This window comes from Ptiloglossa arizonensis, chromosome 14 (genome assembly GCF_051014685.1).
Source record: "Ptiloglossa arizonensis isolate GNS036 chromosome 14, iyPtiAriz1_principal, whole genome shotgun sequence".
In the NCBI taxonomy this organism is placed as follows: Eukaryota; Metazoa; Arthropoda; class Insecta; order Hymenoptera; family Colletidae; genus Ptiloglossa; species Ptiloglossa arizonensis.
In genome coordinates, this window is record NC_135061.1 from 872,348 (window position 1) to 890,790 (window position 18,443).

Genomic DNA, 18,443 nt, shown 5'->3' on the forward strand with positions numbered 1-18,443 from the left:
GCTATTCAATGAACAAGACCAAGTATTATATTCGTATTAGATACACAATCATTTTTTTTGTCCAATTGCAGTATTCTAGATTATCCTGAAATTTAAAACTGTTCTACTCTAACAATATATAATACTTTGTGTAGTCTTTCGATGTTGTAATCGATCGCATGTTAATTTAAGAAACTTGTAAGCTGGAGTATGTCTATAGTGTTCTCCCGCTACAAACATTTATCTTTAAACTGTGAAAGAACTATTATTTATCTCTTTTTTTTCTCCTAAGGCTCTACTTTGCATTCGCGAGTCGTCTATTAGCGTTGTAGATCTTATAACGGTGATAACACGACGGTAATGATAGTAAACGATCGATATCGCTGATTTAGTTAAGCGAACTAATTAACAAACCTGTTAGTGGATAACCTTGACGCGAAAATTAATTGAAAGCGACAGACGGGCGTAGGCGCGAACAACTCGTTGCGCTACGGTATTTCTCTTCATCTCGTGACGGAATTCCTGGATCAGCTGCTCGATTACTTAAACGGATCTCGCTAATTGCTCCAGGAAGCAGAGAAAATTAAAATAAATTGCACGAGTTTAGAAACGTTGGAGATTTACAAATTTTTTTCTGTTTCGATCAACAGTCCTTCGCTCTCGATTCCTCGTACGAAAATTTTAGGCACACTTTCAGAGAAAATGGTAACTCGAGAGTACGGTTGATACACAGTTTGAAATATCCAAGTTGATTGCCACCCTTATTAATTTTGGTATTTTTTTTTTTATTATACAACGTCTTTATCACGCTCTTGATTCCTCGAACGAAAATTTTAAATACACTTTCAGAGAAAATGGTAACTCGAGAGTACGATTGATACACAGTTTGAAATATCCAAGTTGATTGCCACCCTTATTAATTTTGGTATTCTTTTTTTTTTATTATACAACGTCTTTATTACGTTCTTGATTTCTTGAACGAAAATTTTAGGCACACTTTCAGAAAAAATGGTAACTCGAGAGTACGATTGATACACAGTTTGAAATATCCAAGTTGATTACCACCCTTATTAATTTTGGTACTTTTTTTATTATACAACGTGTTTATTACGCAAACTAGGAAAAATCGTGTATATCCTAGCCTCGAGTGCACAATTACAAACAGGTTCGATCGATTATTATTTTATTCTGTTCCTCGTGAAATTAATTTTTGCGAATCGTATTTACGATAAACGTCGATCGTACAAGTATTATTCTATTTTAACGAAATTAATTTGAAGACGAAAGTAATTTGCAATTTTTCTATTTTATACAGCGATTGAAGTTACTTTTTTCATTATTTTTATTGAAATCGTAGATCCCCTCCTCTTTTATCGCTAATACGGAGTACTGTACCGAAAGAACTCGAATGTGCGTGATTTTCTCGAGTTCTATAGCGATGGTAATCCCGAACACTTAATGCAATAAACGATAACGACGAAGTAATAATACGTAACGTTAAGCTTAACGCCATGAAGAAGTTTATGGATTCAACCACGCTAACAATTTCCACGATGGAAAAAAGTGCAGCACTTCGTTTAAAAATAACGGTGTGCTGACCGATATTTCCAGGACGAAAGTCGATAATGATAGTTTGTTCCACAATGTGTAACAAATCTGGTTGAAGTTTCGTTCGCAAATTCGAGTATTCTACCAAAGATTCGTTGGTTATTTACAAATTTTACCATTATCGTTGTATCGTATCGTATTTATTGTTGAAATTAAAAGAAAGTGCATCGTCTATTGAAATAATTACATAATGGAGCAGAAACGAGGTCTTTAAACCTAATCTCAAATCGGGGTAAAGAGGTTAATACGTATTACTTCCTGCTCCGGTTATACTTCACCTGCTACGATAACGTTACATATGTTAAACACACTCTCTTCGTGTGTTCGACTAAGATAATTATTTACAAATATCTTTATTGCTCCTAAAGGTTTACTTTATATACACAAATAATTATTTTCAAATATCTTCATTGTCACTAAGGGTTTACTTGTACTATTCTTTTATGATTTTATACGTGCCAAAAATTATACAGAATTACCGATTTTCAAACCTAACCTCAAATCAGAACAAAGAACTCAACGTTTACATATTACTTCCTGCTCTGGTTATACTTCACCTGCTACGATAACGTTACATATATTAAACACACTCTCTTCGTGTGTTCTACTAAGATAATTATTCACAAATATCTTTATTGCACCTAAAGATCTACTTTATATACATAAATAATTATTTTCAAATACTTGTACAATTCATTGATGATTTTATACGTGCGAAAAATCCCGGAAAATGACCGATCTTAAAACCTAACCTCAAATCAGAGCAAAGAACTCAACGTCTACATATTACTTCCTGCTTTGGTTATACTTCACCTGCTACGATAACGTTACATATATTAAACACACTCTCTTCGTGTGTTCTACTAAGATAATTATTCACAAATATCTTTATTGCACCTAAAGATCTACTTTATATACATAAATAATTATTTTCAAATAGTTGTACAATTCATTGATGATTTTATACGTGCGAAAACTCCCGGAAAATGAGCGATCTTGAAACCTAACCTCAAATCAGAGCAAAGAACTGAACGTTTACATATTACTTCCTGCTCCGGTTATACTTCACCCACTACGATAACGTTACATACGTTAAACACATTCTCTTGGTCCGTGGGTTCGGCCAAGGTGATTATTTCGACTATCTTGGTCGCCACTACCCCTAAGGTCTGCTTCTATAGCTGTTTCATGGTTCCGGGGCCGCCAGAAATTCCGAAGAAAAATATACAGAAGAGCGACGGTTGTTGGGGTAGAGAATACTCTCGATTGGCCTGATCCTGTGCAAATAAACACGCTCGAGGAAACGTCGAACTAACGAGAAACGTCGACCGATACTCCGTTCGGAACGATTCGTTTCAATCACAGGGAAGTGGAACGCGTTTCCATTTTCTACGCGCATAAATCAACGATCACCGCGCGAAACGACGATCTCGTATTCTCGGAGAGGAGGATACGGGGGCTCTGCGCGGAATTAATTAACGGATACGACGCGTGGGCGTTAACAAGCCGCAGCGTGTGCTTTTGACATCGGTATTCGTTAATCGGCGCCATTAACGACCGATAGGAATCGCCCTCGGTGGGCCCACGATCGTTCGATCGTTCGTTCGTTCGTTCGTTCGTTCGTTCGTTGCTTTCGCTTGGCGCGTTATCGTCTTATAATATCTACGTGCCGTGATCGCCTCGCCTCGCGTTCACCCATAACGTAATCCAGTGATATAGAATCCGAGAGCGCGGTCTAACTATTAATTAAAGCCCTTCCGCTTCTGCGGAGGAGGCTCGCTCGTTGGTTCACCTACGCGAAGAAAGCCGTGATTTAGGAACGCTTCGATCCCTTCGAGAACTTTCGAACCGGGATTTCTAATCCGTGTCTGCCCCCTTCCCTGTCCTCGGTATAACCGTGAATTTAGTATACGTTTCGCGAAGGTACACGCCGAGTGGAAATTTCGCCCACAAACTCGTTTCAATTTAAATCCTCGGTTCTTTGCACGAGAAAAAAAAACAGAATATATTATATTTAAGAACGTCAAGAATTGGGAAGCGAGGAGAACTCGTAACGAATCGAATACACTGCTTCGATCGTTCGTGGTTTAATTTTGTTGGACCGGTTACGTTTCAATGGAATTCTTCTGAGTAACTCTCAACGAATTTTCTCCTTCCCACGAATTAAGTACGAATTTCTTGCACGCTATAATTCCGTTTGGATAATCGAAACGAGTAAAAGTTTTCGGGTAAAGTATCTTAGAAACTCGTATTTTTCAATTTGTAATATTGTACAATGGCTAGAGAAATACTAACATTTAATCGTATTTGTTAGAATATTTGCAATTATAGTTGCCGAATTCGCGAGTATTCAAATGTCTCGAATCTAAGAAACTCGCAATATTTTCAACTTTGCGATATTATGCATAAGAGGATTAAAGAAACGCACGAAGATTCATTCGGATCTATTGGTTTGTTCGTAAAGTAATTTCGTTTTCCAAAATGGAGAATGTATAATCTAATAAAATGTTCATGTACTCTAAAAAATTCGTGTTTCATTTCCACTCAAAAAAACCAAACGACTTCCCGAACAACCCAATATTAAAATATCTGTAATTACAGTCGTCGAATTATTCAAATGATCGTGTCGCGTTCCACTGTGAGCACATTTAATTCCACGAGCAACAAAGAAGAGTACCTTTCCAAAAATCAACTCCAAAAGAAGCTCCCACGTTCGAACACCCTAAACGTCCAACGTAACCGAACTCTATCAAACTGGAGCAACGTTCGATCAATTCCCGAAGATGCATAATTGTTTTCGTTGAAAGGTTTTCCACGTGTACAGGGAACGAGAGGGATCGGACAAATCTCGATCGGACGAAGATTCGCGACTCGGTCGGTAGGTTGAGCGAAGATTCGAAAATGTTCGTCGAGTTATTCATTTCCCGTTGAAATCATCGGTGAATCCTCCGCCGAGGAAGTTGAAATCTGCCAAGTTTCCAACGACGAGTTCCCGAATGACCCGTGATTCGATTGTTTCTCCCCTCTGGTTTTATCCGTCGATGAATCGACGATAGAAAGGACGGCGCAGAAGGAGAACGTGTCGCGCAAATTGGAGCCCGCGATACGGGAAAAGCTTCTCGTCGTTGGACGCGCGGAGTTTTCACGGTGGTCCCGGGACATTATCGACGCTTACGTTGCTTTCGCCCCGTTCCCCGTTTCGCGTCGGTTTACCAGGATTTCGTGTCCGTTCTCGACGATCGAAACGAAGAGGAATTATTTCTTTAGGAGGAACGCGCTCGGTTCGTCGTTCCTGGCTGCCGAGGGATAGAGAACTGGGCGAAATAAATCCGCAAAGCCAAGGTTAAAATCGATGCAGCGGTCGTTTAGGTGAGACGGGAGTACGAACGTCGTAAAAGAAGGGTAGAAGGAAGAGCCGGGGAAATAAAGGAAGGAGACGAAGCAGAAGCGACGGAGGCAGCGGTTCGCCAAGGTTTTGGGGTGGAAAACCGGGTATAGGGGAAGGACTCTCTGCGTTTGGCAGATCGTGGATATTGGAAGGAAGCCCGACGAGGTCATACAAGACGATCTTAGGGTAGCTCGTACTCGTGGCTCGTCCTCGCGCCACCGAGATTCCTCTTCTCTCGGAACTTTTCCTCGAGCGATCGCATTCTGCGAACTGGCTCCCGGTAACGTGAACGGATAACCGATATAACCGCGTGCACGTGCCTTTAATAAGAAGCGAATTTTTGTTACATCGAACGTCCCGTTGCCTTTCAACCCGACGTGCATCTATATGCATCGTTTCGCGACTCTCGCGTGCCTTTAATCGGGGACATCACCCTGACTAAAAGAATACCTAAAGAAATCGATTTTTACTTTCTTTTCATATTTTCTCCGAGCGTGTGGAACGTTGCAATTAAAAAATGTTTCGAAATTCGAACATTTGGCCCAGTTGCAGCGATAAATATACTTCTTTTACCCTTTTGCTCGATACTGTTGGGTTGTTCGGAAAATCGTTTCGTTTTCCAAAATGGAGAATACATAATTTGATAAAATGTTTATACGCTATCGAACAATCGCATTTGGTGTTTACCAAGAAAAACGAAATTACTTTCCGAACAACCCGATATATTTCTCAATCCGGCCTAAGCGTTCAGTTTACAAATTTTAGAGAGACATTCTGCATAAAATATTTCACAAAACGGCAAATATCGCGAAACATGCGAAAATAGTGTTACGGGACAAAATTTAATTATTTGGAAATAATCGACTGGAAATTAATTCGATGTATTTCGTCGTTGAATTAAAATTACAACGCATTGTAACCGTGTCGAGAATTTTTTACAGGCCAGTAATGGTGACTTTTTCGTGATCATTATTACTATTGTTACAGAAAGTCTTTATACGAGCGTTCGATATATTCTACAGTGTTAAAATCGAATCTCAACGCTTCGCGTACTCGTCGAAAGACAAAACTCAAGTCGAAAACGACGAAACTTATCGAACAATCTACCAGGTGTACACTATTGGGAAAGTCGTTTCGTTTTTTTTGTGTCAAAAATGGAACACGATTTTTTTAGAGCGTGCAAACGTTCTATCGAATTATACACTCTCCGTTTCGGAAAACGAAACGACTTTCCGAAAAAGCCAACAGTTACACATCGAAGGAAACGTACCGTGTTAAGAACCGATCCAAGAACCATTTTCGTAAAGTGGAGCAGGTTCGCAAGGTCTACGATTGCGTGGAGCGCGTAGTAACTCCCGAGTTTCCCCCCAAAAGAATCTATCCCACGAGGGATCATCCGTGCGTTGTAATTTGAAACAAAATCCGTGCCACGCGTTAATTGCCCGGACAATCTTTCGTCGTTCCGCGATACCGTGTCGGCGTATCAAGGAGCAGCCTCTGACTACCGTCGGCAATTAAATTCCACGAGGTCGAGTCTAGAGTCTCGATAGACGCGAACAACCGATAACCACGCGCGTGCCTCTAATGAGGAATCGGGAGGCGCGCGTTGCACCTAACCCCCGAACAGCCAGCCGCAGGATCGTTCCTTGTGCGCCGTAGCCAGGGTATTTTGCATCGTCTGGCCTCTCTCTTTCCCTTGTTATTACTAGACGTTAATCTCGTCGCGGCGGGGCGACACGGCAGCTCGCGTAATTCAAGAAGCCTGCCCTCGTTACAGTAACGTTTTAGCCCCGGGGTCGATAATAGAAACGTTCAGCGTACGGAGGGGGTTGTTAGCCACGTGACGCGCGGATGTCAATTCCGAAACTGATGTTTCAACGTTTCACGGCGAGGGCCGGGCCCAACCGGGAGACACCAGCTATTTCGAACGATTTCGACGACACGCCAACCTTGCACAATTTTGCGAACGAGGGGAACCACGAGCCACAGTTACAAATTCTGCGTCTCGATCAATGTTCTTTTAACGAGGGAACCACGAGGCACTGTTACAAATTCTGGGTCTCGATCAATGTTCTTTTAACGAGGGAAACACGAGGCACTGTTACAAATTCTGGGTCTCGATGAACGTTCTTTTAACGAGGGAATCACGAGGCACAGTTACAAATTCTGGGTCTCGATGAACGTTCTTTTAACGAGGAAACCGCGAGGCACACTTCGAAACGACGCGTCTCGATGAACGTTCTTTTAACGAGGGAACCACGAGGCACACTTCGAAACGACGCGTCTCGATCAACGTTCTTTTAACGAGGGAACCACGAGGCACACTTCGAAACGACGCGTCTCGATCAACGTTCTTTTAACGAGGGAACCGCGAGGCACAGTTACAAATTCTGGGTCTCGATGAACGTTCTTTTAACGAGGGAACCACGAGGAACACTTCGAAATGACGCGTCTCGATCAACGTTCTTTTAACGAGGGAACCACGAGGCACACTTCGAAACGACGCGTTTCGATCAATGTTCTTTTAACGAGGGAACCACGAGGCACAGTTACAAATTCTGCGTCTCGATGAACGTTCTTTTAACGAGGGAACCACGAGGAACACTTCGAAATGACGCGTCTCGATCAACGTTCTTTTAACGAGGGAACCACGAGGCACACTTCGAAATGACGCGTCTCGATCAATGTTCTTTTAACGAGGGAACCACGAGGTATCGATTAATCTTGAAACGTACTTTGGGTACTTCTTCGACCCGTCTCGTTGTAACGATATATTATTCTTTTTATAATTATGGCTATTGTAACGCACGCAACTCTTTTATCGTATTGCGAAGTTTCGTACAAGTTTCATCGTTCGATATATTTTTTACCGGAAGACCTTGAGCGATAGTCGACTATACACTTGGGCATTTTTAGCATTTGCTGTAGACTCGAGGGAACTGGAATTTATTCCGTTATCTCCATATTTTATAAAAGAACAAACAAATGTAAATGTTCGAAGATAGGTAACAGGTTCGAAGGTAGCGTATCTTCCCTGTTCCTTGCACTGCAAAAATTAATACGAATCGTTGCCGTAAAATTCATTCTACGCGATATAGTATTTGAAGATCCATAAAACGAAACTGTTCACTCGGTGAAGAGAAAGTACAGATTTCCATGAAATAATATTTGAACGGAAATTTCCGGAAAATTGGCGAGATCGTTGATACGATTCCTCTTTGCGAGATTGTCCATGTTTATAAACGTCTATCGAGATTAAAACAAACGCGACGAAGAACAGATGCGAGGTCTGCGCGTACTACGCTCGAGGCATACCCGAGAAGACTTCATGGACGCACAAATTCTCCAATCTTTCCGAGAAACCCTCCATTATTAATACTCGACAAGCTCTCGGGGCAAACTTGTCGGAGTTGCTCCGCTTTTCGACGATTTCCCGGGACACGTCCACGAATCGCCGAATCGAAGCCGAACGAAGGTTATCGATCTCCTTCGAATTGTCGGATGGTAAGCAGAGTCGATGAGCTGTACGAGAGTTTGTTTTTACGAGTGCTCGTTTCGTTTTCGTCGCCGGGACGAAAGTTTCCAACCGTTCGAGCAAATTTCCTCGCGCGTAATTCGCGGCTACCTCTCCTCTAGGGATACAGAAGAACGAACCGAAAATGAAACGGTAATTAGAAGCATTGGGTTGTTCGGAAAGTCGTTTCGTTTTCCAAAATGGAGAATATATAATTCGATCAAATGTTTGTGTGCTCTATAAAAAATCGTGTTTCATTTTCACCAAAGAAAAAAAAAAAAACGAAATGACTTTCCGAACAAGCCAATAGTTTCGGGTACTTCGTTTTTAAAAATTTCACGGCTCGATCAAGGGCGAAATCAAATTTAACCAGCACCCACCGATCTTGTATTAGCGTGTTTATCGAGCGTTGGACGAGGCTGTTCAAGAATTGCCGAAAAGTCGCAAAGGGTAGCGATTTCACGTATTGCTAAAGAATGGTGACTTTGCTCTTAAAGGATCTAGCCACGAAATGGGATAGGTGAAGGTAGCTTCTACCGAGACGACTGTAAGAAACCACACGGCACTTACCCTAGAACCTCTGAAACGTAGAAACTTCTCCGGAGAAGGAGAAACTTTCCAACAAACAGCTTAAAAGAAATAGAGGATCGCTTACGTAAATGGTTCTGTTGATCGGCAAGGTATCCGAAGTACTACGAAAAGCTCCAACACGTTGCATAAATATATCGATAAATATATCGCTACGTTGTATCGATAGTATATCCGAGATACCTGATCATTTTCACGAATTATTCAGAACGATAAAGAAAAAAGAGCAAATAACGTAATACGAATACCTTTTGGGATAAACCATCGTCGTCCCGATCGAGGAATGTTCACAAGTATTTACTCGTTGCGAATTATATTCCGAATACATTTGTATTCGTTTAACGAGAACCTGTCGTAACGGTTCCAAGAAGATGGAAAGCGTTACAGAGTAAATTACTCATCCGTTGTCGTCCATTTCGAACCTAAATAGCTAGCGATGTTGTTACTTTAAGAAGTAACCGATAAAAAGTTTCCTCTCTCTGACACTTGGTCGTCTGCCGACCAATTCCATCTAATAACTCGAGTGTCAATTCTTTCATGGGTTAATTACAATATCGATTGTAAATCGAGCATTTATTCCCGAACGTTATTATTGCGAAAAGAATCGATTCGGTCGAATCGAATGTTAAAAGATTGTAGGTAAATTAAATCCCTCGACACTATTTATCTTGCCGTTACGGAGTTGTTCCGATCGCGTCGTATCGTTCAATTGAACGAATAAAACGAAAAGAGTTTTCAGTGATTCTTTTTCGTTCGGCGTGCCTATTACGTTGGAAATAGTATTTAATGATTGGAGCCAACGGTTTCCGTTACAAGTGGAACAAATTAAATGCGTCGAAATTCGTTGTTTTGAATTCTTTCGGCGGGAAAGTAAGAAACGCGGTTTGGAAATTCGAAATGTTTGAAAATTGTTCGGGGAAAGTATATTTTCAACTCGATCTCGGCGCGTTTTCATCTTTCGAGCAAGGGAACTGAAACGTACCTTTCGTCTCGAAACGTTCCCGACCGTCTCGAGTAATACTTTTACCGCGAATCCGCTCGATCTCGATTAGCCCCCATTCGAGGCGCTACAACCAAACACGTTTCGCTCTCAATTGCCAGCGATCGCTGCAGCTGCACGTGAATATCAGCGTCAGAGCGTCAATAGACACAGCAGCAGTAGCTGCAACCCCGACTCGACCACGCGACGCCTTATTATGTAAATTTAATGACGTCGTCGATTCGATGCACGCGCGCCCGCGCGCCCGCCCGCCCGCTCGCTCGTTCCCATGGACGCCGCGATCGCGCATGCGCGAGACACGGTCTTCAACTATCCACGGGGAACACCCGATAAAGCGCGCGACGTTTCAAAACGCTAGTACGATCAATGCTACCAAATGCACGATAAATGCTACTACGTTGATATTTGTATCGATGCACATACGCCCAACGTATTCTTGTGTCCTTCCAGCACGAATAGAACCGGAAGTGAAAAACATTTATTGTTTTTTCTTTTTTCAATAATTCAACGCCACCCACTCGTTGGTTCGTACGCACTGAGCAGGTTACGTTTCTTTCGAGAGATTAAAAACGTACGATTTCTCTTCCCCGTCGGACTCAAAGACGCGTGTAAATATTGAGACGAAACGGGGACGAATGTATACGAATGGCGAAGATGCTCCACGGAAGTTTAAAAAACAAGTGTAGGTAAATCGAGGTCGAGAGAAACGAGAACGTTTTTCGTCGAGATACCGGTGAACAATCGTGGATATTACGGGGTAATGTTATTTAAAATTTAATTTTCCAGTTTGAGATTCGTCGTACGCGCTTTTTTACCACGGCAACAATCGCGGAGAAATATTACGTGGTAATGTTATTCGAAGTTTAATTTTCAGTTTTGAGATTCGTCGCAGACGCTTTTTTCCCGGCAATATGGGTCAATTTGGTCGAAAAATTCTACTTTTCGAAATTTTCGTGAGGGTCTCGTGCCCGGTGCACGAATCGGGTATCAGATTCCGGGGGACGAATCGAATGTCAGAAACGAAAGAAGGTTATTGTATATTTAGTACCGCGAGATATTCCATGAATATTTAATTCGAATATTTCAAGCAGATTGCACTATATTTGAGCGAGTGCTCGTTCGACTGTTTCGGTCCGTTTGAAATTTATATCCTACCTGTACATTTTTCATTGTCCTGTATAAGACATCTAGCAAAGGAACTGTCGCGTCCTATTAAAAAGAATAGGAAGTAACTCGGCACTTTCTACGTCTTAAAATTTCACTTGCGATCGGATCGATGTCTATTCGAGAATCACTTGGAACACAGAAAAGCAATTATCGAATATGTACTTCTTTCTCATCCGACGGCCCTTGTCAATATCTTGTCAAAATAGAGAAACATTGAGTTGTTCGTAAAGTAATTTCGTTTTCCAAAACGGAGAATATAATTCAATAAAATTTAGACGCTCTAAAAAAATCGTGTTTCATTTTCACCAAAAAAAAAAGAAAAAGAAACGAAACGACCCAATAGGTTCGCTGGTGGTCTAAACCGAAAACAAAGAGTAACGGGAGTCGAACTTTTCACTAGCATCACTCTCGTTGGTAATACCGTAAAATAACAAACACGTGGACAAATTATCCAGTATTTCTTTAACGCTTTGTTCGAACGAACATCGCGTAGATTCTCGAAACCGGGGTGTCGGTTAACGCGTTTAGATCGGTTCGCGGGTGACGAATTTTCGCGAGAAGGATTGAAAAATCTCCGTGAATCGAGTACGGTGGTATTTTTGTCGAAATTGTGGTAAAAAGTTCGGTTTACGTCACGAGTCGTTGAAACAGGAGCGTTGTTCGTCTCCTGGTTGAACGGAAGTCTCTCCCTCGTCGTAGCGTTTTTAAGCCGGTGAAAGTGTTGCTCCGCGAGAATCGACCCGCGCTCGAAATAGAGAGGAGGCTTTTATCACGCGAACGGAGCAGGCCGATCGCTGGATAAGCCGAGATTTCGTGGTGGTAATCGATACAACGCGCGGTCTTAGAGAGCCCCGGCGCATGAATTTACACGGGGATAAATTTAGCGTATAGCGATTTGCATGCGCCGCGGTGATAAGTGACGCTGGAAAATGCACGGACCTCCTACGCGATGTGTCGTTCTCTTCTTAATTGCCACCACGGTACTTGAAAACTTTCGCGCTTTTACACCGTGGCACACTATACGGGGTGAGACGTTTAAACCCTGCCGGTTGAATTTCAATCCAAACTGTACGTTCTTTTCACGGAACGCGTTGTACTCGTTTCGAACGAATGTTCCTTGGTATCTAGAGGAGGACACCATGCGATCATTATTTTCCCATTTTGCTTCTTTGTCGAGACAAAGAAACTTTTCCTGCCCAAGTTACAAAATTACAATTCCTAACCAAAGTTCAAGCGCAACGTTTGACTTAATTTTTCTTCCAATTTGAAACCTACCGTGTACAGTGCAAATATCAACGATTCGTTACAATAAATACACGCGGAGACTCAATTACCACACCGAATATTCTCGTTTCCTCGAATCGAACGATAAGATTCGATCGTTTGGAATACTTTACGCGTCCTAAGTGTATTTTCGTAAACCTGTTTAATATTTCGTAAAATTGAACGTACAGAGACAGTACAGAAAGACCTTGCTCGGACTTTTTTAAACGTAATTTGCGACACTCGATCACGCGAATCACCGACGAACCTAGAGGAAAAAATCGTTAAGGTGTACGGGGTCAAGCTGAACGATCATCGAGATACCGTTTAATTTAACGTAAGCGATGCGAACATTGTTGCACGGTGTAATTAATGCGAGCAGGTAAGCGATCCACCGATGAGATTAATAATAAATTGCTAGATAAGAAATGGCGCTATTTGGTTCGTTGTTTCATTCTTCAACGTGTGTGAAATTTCATGTAGATCCGTCCAATCGTTCGTATATTTACACTTGTTTAAAATTTAAGCGTCATAGTATTTATTTTCGCAATGCAAAAACGATAAAACTTACAATACATGTGTTTTTATCGAAGAACATCTCGGTTATTCATTTTTGACCCCAAATAAATCCATATCACTTATTTGCGAAAATTGTACGAAATCACCCCCTGGGAATTTTTTCAAAATTTAAACTTTTCCGAAACTGAATTATTTACTCAACAGTAATAACGGGAGAGACTTCCGGTAAAACTCGTCGAGATTCCGACGAGATCGATAAGTAAATAATAATTCTTCAAACAGCATAATCGACTCGCACTATAAATGGGCCACTCTGTATACCGAATACTAATAGCACGATTTATAGCGCCAAAATCTACCAAAATTCGAACACCGTTTCCACGGAAGAAATTTAATTTTCTTTCGTCAACGACTTTTCAATTTTCTACCCGAGTTTCAAAATTACAATTCCTGACCAAAGTTCCCTAATTTTGTCCTAATTTTTCTTCCAATTTGAAACGTTCCGTACATTGCAAATATCAATGATTCCTAACGATAAATACACGTAGCGACTCAATTACCACATCGAATATTTTCATTTCCTCGAATCGAACGATCAGATTCGATCGTTTAGAATACTTTACCTGTATATTATTTTGTAAAATTCAACGTACAGAGACAGTACAGAAAGGGTAAAATCTTGTTCTCAACGTACAAACGCTGTTGGTTTACTTTAATTTTCATTAGAAAACGTTCTCAGGTAACATTCTCAGTACCATTCGAGTATTTAACGAACGTTTCGTTCGACACGCGTGTACGTTCAGATCTGTTACAACAAGCCCAACCCTTTGCGAATAATTTCATTCTTTTTCGTAAGATTGGTACCTGTCGGACGAAAGGAACGTTCGTAGGAAACCTTCTCCGGCGCTTTCGTGCTCCAAATTCACCAGCGGAGTCATACTCGCATTTTACGATTCACCGTGTGCATTTAAAACCTACCCTGTCATCGCAACCTAGTTGGCGTTCTCTCCAAGATTACGTACGTAGTCGAGCTCGAGAAACGGGCCGATAAGAAACGCGGTAATTTACGATTTTATTACCAAAGAGTCTCTACACTCTTTTTTTTCTTCTCTCTCTCTCTCTCTCTCTCTCTCTCTCTCTCTCTCTCTCTCTCTCTCTCTCTTCGGATCTTGTTTCGCGTTTATTCTTTTTTTTCGTTTCGCGCGAAATTTGTGGCTCGTCGACAAGCCGGATAAGAAGCGGTTTCGTCCACGCGATCGAAATCGTCGGTGAATTTTTTCACGCGGATCGGTATTTCTTGGTTCGACGCATGAAAAATTTCCACGCGTCACGATTTGGGAAACGTCAGCGTGACAAATACGCCCGGCGTGATAATGCAGTCGCGTGACACCACCTTCTTGCCACACCGGAGGGATGTTTTCTTCTTCGTCCTGTTCCTTCTTTTTTTTTTCTTTTCCATTAGCCCGGGGCAATCAATTTCAGTCGAAAAATTCCCCGGTTTTATTATTTCGAGGCGCGGCATCACCTTTCTTACGCTTAGCAATTTTCCACGCCTCTGGTGGCGCGATTCGATCGGTTTTCAAACACTTGGAGCGACGTGGATATTATTTTGAAATATCGAGAAACGGCCGGGTATAGACGCTCTTTGCCGATTGGAGGACTCTGGACACCGCGCGCGATCAAACAAGTCCGAGAAAAAAATTGCTCAACGACACGTCGAAATTACCTATCGTCGACGAACCGTCTAATAGGGCGCGAAATAACAAATGTTTATTTTTCCAACGATCGACTCGATTGTTGGATTTACAGTTGCCCGAGATTTTTTCACAACGAGACGTAACAGACGCAAGAGTCGACTCTCGATCGAGATTTTTCACGAACATTGCAAATAATACGAAAACAGATCGATACACGAGTAACGATAACAGGTTGCTCGATAAGTTCGACAAGAAATAGAGCTAGTAGGTTCACGGTTTTATTTTTCCAAAGATGTTACTACCGTTCGATGTACGTGTGCGAAGTTTCACGTAAATCTCGTTCGTATATTTACAGTTGTTCAAAGTTCGAGCGTCACGGTGATTTTTTCACAATGGAAAAACCCCGAAAACTTATCGAACAACCTGGTATTTTCCAACGCAAACTCGAAAGTGAAAGAATATCTGTTTCTGGTTCATTTTTATCGACAATTCGAGTACACTTTGTGACGTTGACTGTTAAAAATGTGGCGCAGGATTCAGTTTCGGGAAAGTTCAAATTTTGAAAAAAATCCCAGGGGGTGATTTCGTAGGATTTTCGCAAATAAGTGAAAAAACGCGGGAAAAATGTCCCGCGAAATCCGAGCAACGATTCGCGAAAGTCGAATACAGACGACGATTGGACGTGAACGAGTCGCAGAACACGATCCATCGAGAAAAAGTTTCGGTTCGCGATCGCGCTCGGTACGTCGTCGATCGGCATTTCGTCACGTTCGATTTCTACGTGGAACGATCGTCGCGGGTAAAACTCGTCGAGATTCCTAGGAGATCGAACGACGAGGTACGAGAAGAAAGAAATCGTACGTCCGAAAGAAATCGGCGCGTAAACGTCGGTAGAAAATCGTGGATGTTCGATCGAGCGTACCGGTGTCTCTTCTCTTTCGTTCGTTTCGCGACGTTTCGAAAGAAAAACTGCCACGCGAGAAGAAGAAGAACCAATTGAAGAATACCACCCACCTCGACCACCACCGTAGCAGTACGTGTACTCGTTATAGTCCATGGACGGCCTCTTGAGTAATCCCTCGCTAGGCACTAGGTCCAACAACGCCGTAGGATCGCACATTGAAACGCACTTCGATCACCTCGTTCGTCATCGACGGTACGACATACTGTGTGTATCACCCCTCGCTCTTCGCGATTCTTTCTCTCTCGCGATCGAAATCACTCCGCGACGTAACGTACAACGAAAGCGAAATTTTCCACGGCGAGCAGGCGCCGTACCGAAACACCGAACACCGTGTGTTTCGCGTACAAACGATCCTTCCGGTTTTGAGACTTCAAAGGGATCGCGACGTCGATGGATGGCGTCGTCCACGTACGACAAAGCACACACGAAACTCTCCCACGAATCCCAAATTAAACTTCGTCGCGTGTTCGCGCGAAATATACGACGAACCGTGGAAAGTTGCTGGAATTGGCCCCGCGTCTCGTAACACCTGTACAGAGAGCGCGAACCTTGTCGAGGGAGAACAGAAAAAAAGAAAGAAATGCCTTCTTGCGTCGTTGAAAAGTCACCGGTCTCTCGTTAGTTGAAACTCTCCACCGGAACGATTCGGTTCTACGTTCGGGTCGTCGTAAATACGGTAAAGTTCCTTCCGGTTCGAACAACGACGAATATCCAGTGAATTTGCATGGATCGCGCGCCGGTTGGCCACGCGCGCTGGATTTGCACGTAAACAGAACGCCGCGTCGACGTACACCGCTGGAACTGTAACTTTTTCCGCTTCTCGGGCGCAGCGTTTCTCGTGTACGATGGATCGAAACGTACGCAGAGACCGCACGAGTGTACTCGCTCCCGTGTGTGTACCTAGACACGTGCACAACGGTTGTCCACCAGTTACGATTTAACGGCGATTTGTCCTCGGGTAAATTTCGATGCCGCGTTATCCGCGATAAGGTTCGAATAATCCTCCAGCAGGGAAAGTTCAGTTGATCGATAGGCACGGTACGTCCCTCGCGTCCAGATTTCTGTCCATCGTTCCCCGGAGGATTCCAAAGCGTCGCGTACGCCGGTACGTCCACCTGTCCCGATCACCACGGACCGTTATCACTCACAACACTGTTATCCCAGCGGTGCACGGTGAGAACTATCGCGCCACGATTTTCGATCACCCTCGGGGGCATCGAGATTCACCGCGTACATTCACTCGATACTTTTCCAAGCGGACGACGATCGTCGAGAGCGCGTGTTATCCCTCGACGCGCGTGGATGGATCGATCGATAGAACGAACGATAGAATCGTTGGAAATCGATTGGTCGTTCGTAACGGGAGTCGCACGGGGATCGTCCGGTTTCGAAATCGTAGCGAAGCTCCCTCGTGAGGCGTCACGCGTCGACTCGGGAACGTACCGCACGCTTGCGCGGTCACTGACAGACTGAGGATACAGGGCCAGCCGATGACTCCCGACACTGTGGCGGATGGAGCCGAAAGAAGAGTGGGGGGTAAACGAGCGGGCAGGGAGATCTTTCGGGGAAGGGGTGGCTCGCGTAAGACCGTTCGGGGGCGTACGGTGAACGTTACGGTGGGGGAGAGGGAGAGGGAAAGGGAGAGGGGAGGACACCAGCCGGTCCTCGGCGATCGCGGCAACCACTACTTCGCTGATGCTGCACTGGATAACATCGGGAGACGTTTTCGCTCCCTCCGGTCGCCTCGTGTCGCTTTATTCGTTTCTCGCGCCTCGTTTTATTCACGCGTCACGGAGCCGTAGTCTTTTTGCTCGAGCATCGAACGACTTCGACGCGCGATCAGGGCGTATCGTGGACGAAACCGCGCGTCCGGTGAAAGTCGAAAAGGTGCGCGCGCCACGGACTTTTCGTTGTCGAGATATTGCTGCGCGATCTTTGAGACGGAAGAAGAAACCATCTCTCCGCTTGTTCCTTTTCTTTACCGCCCCTTTTGTTCTCGTCTCGGTCGGTTCTCACCGAGGAAACACGACCACCGTTGTTTTCGTAAGAATAAATTTTATCACCGACCAGTTCTCAAAACGGAACGCTACGGTCGTAGTTCGAGAAACGCCTACGCGAACACGGTCCCGATAAATCGACTCCTGTGAAGCTTTCGTCTTCGTACGTGACGCGCCTCCTGTGAAATTTCAGCATTGAAAATAAGCGGCGTTTAATTATAGGATAATCATCGACCGCTTTTGTTTTCGTTACTCTTCTCGTTTTAACGCGTAACGTGTAGCGACGAAACCGTTTTTGTTAAATGAACTAACGTCGGACGGTGAGTTTTCGAGGTCTCTTCGTCGAAATCGGAGTTTCTTTTCGGTGAAAATAATGTTGTTAAGAAATTCACGAAAGACGAATTTCGTTACACGTTAAAAAAAATACAAGACAGGGTAGAATTCGATACGTTTCACCACCGTTTCTACCAGCTACGGGGAAATGACGTTTTATCGACGTACTATGGGGTCGTTCGGAAAGTCATTTCGTTTTCCAAAATGGAGAATATATATAATTTAATAAAATATTTATACGCTCTAAAAAAAATCGTGGTCCATTTTCACAAAAACAAAAAAATACGAAATGACTTTCCGAAGAATCTAATAGAAATACGATTGTTCCAAAAAGTAGACCCGTTTTGCACTTGAAAAATCAATAATTCCGCGAAATTGTACATTATTATGACAAACATGGTGTTCACGATACGACGAAAAACAAAC

The 18,443-nt window shown here is 43.1% G+C and overlaps 1 protein-coding gene across 8 annotated transcripts in view; it reads right to left on the minus strand.

Moving 5' to 3' along the window:
- Positions 1 to 18,443, minus strand: part of Ten-m (teneurin transmembrane protein Ten-m) — a 398,512-nt gene that overhangs the window by 49,653 nt on the left and 330,416 nt on the right. For 7 of the 8 annotated variants that reach the window (XR_012994026.1, XM_076326155.1, XM_076326150.1 and 4 more), the window contains exon 1: positions 15,738 to 15,877. The exons of the other annotated variant lie outside the window; for it this stretch is intronic. Coding sequence is in view for 6 of the 7 variants with exons in the window: in XM_076326155.1 (XP_076182270.1) it covers positions 15,738 to 15,843 (106 nt within the window). In the remaining variant the exon portion in view is untranslated. Of the gene's footprint in view, positions 1 to 15,737; positions 15,878 to 18,443 lie in introns of those variants that run through there. 8 annotated transcript variants of the gene reach the window in all.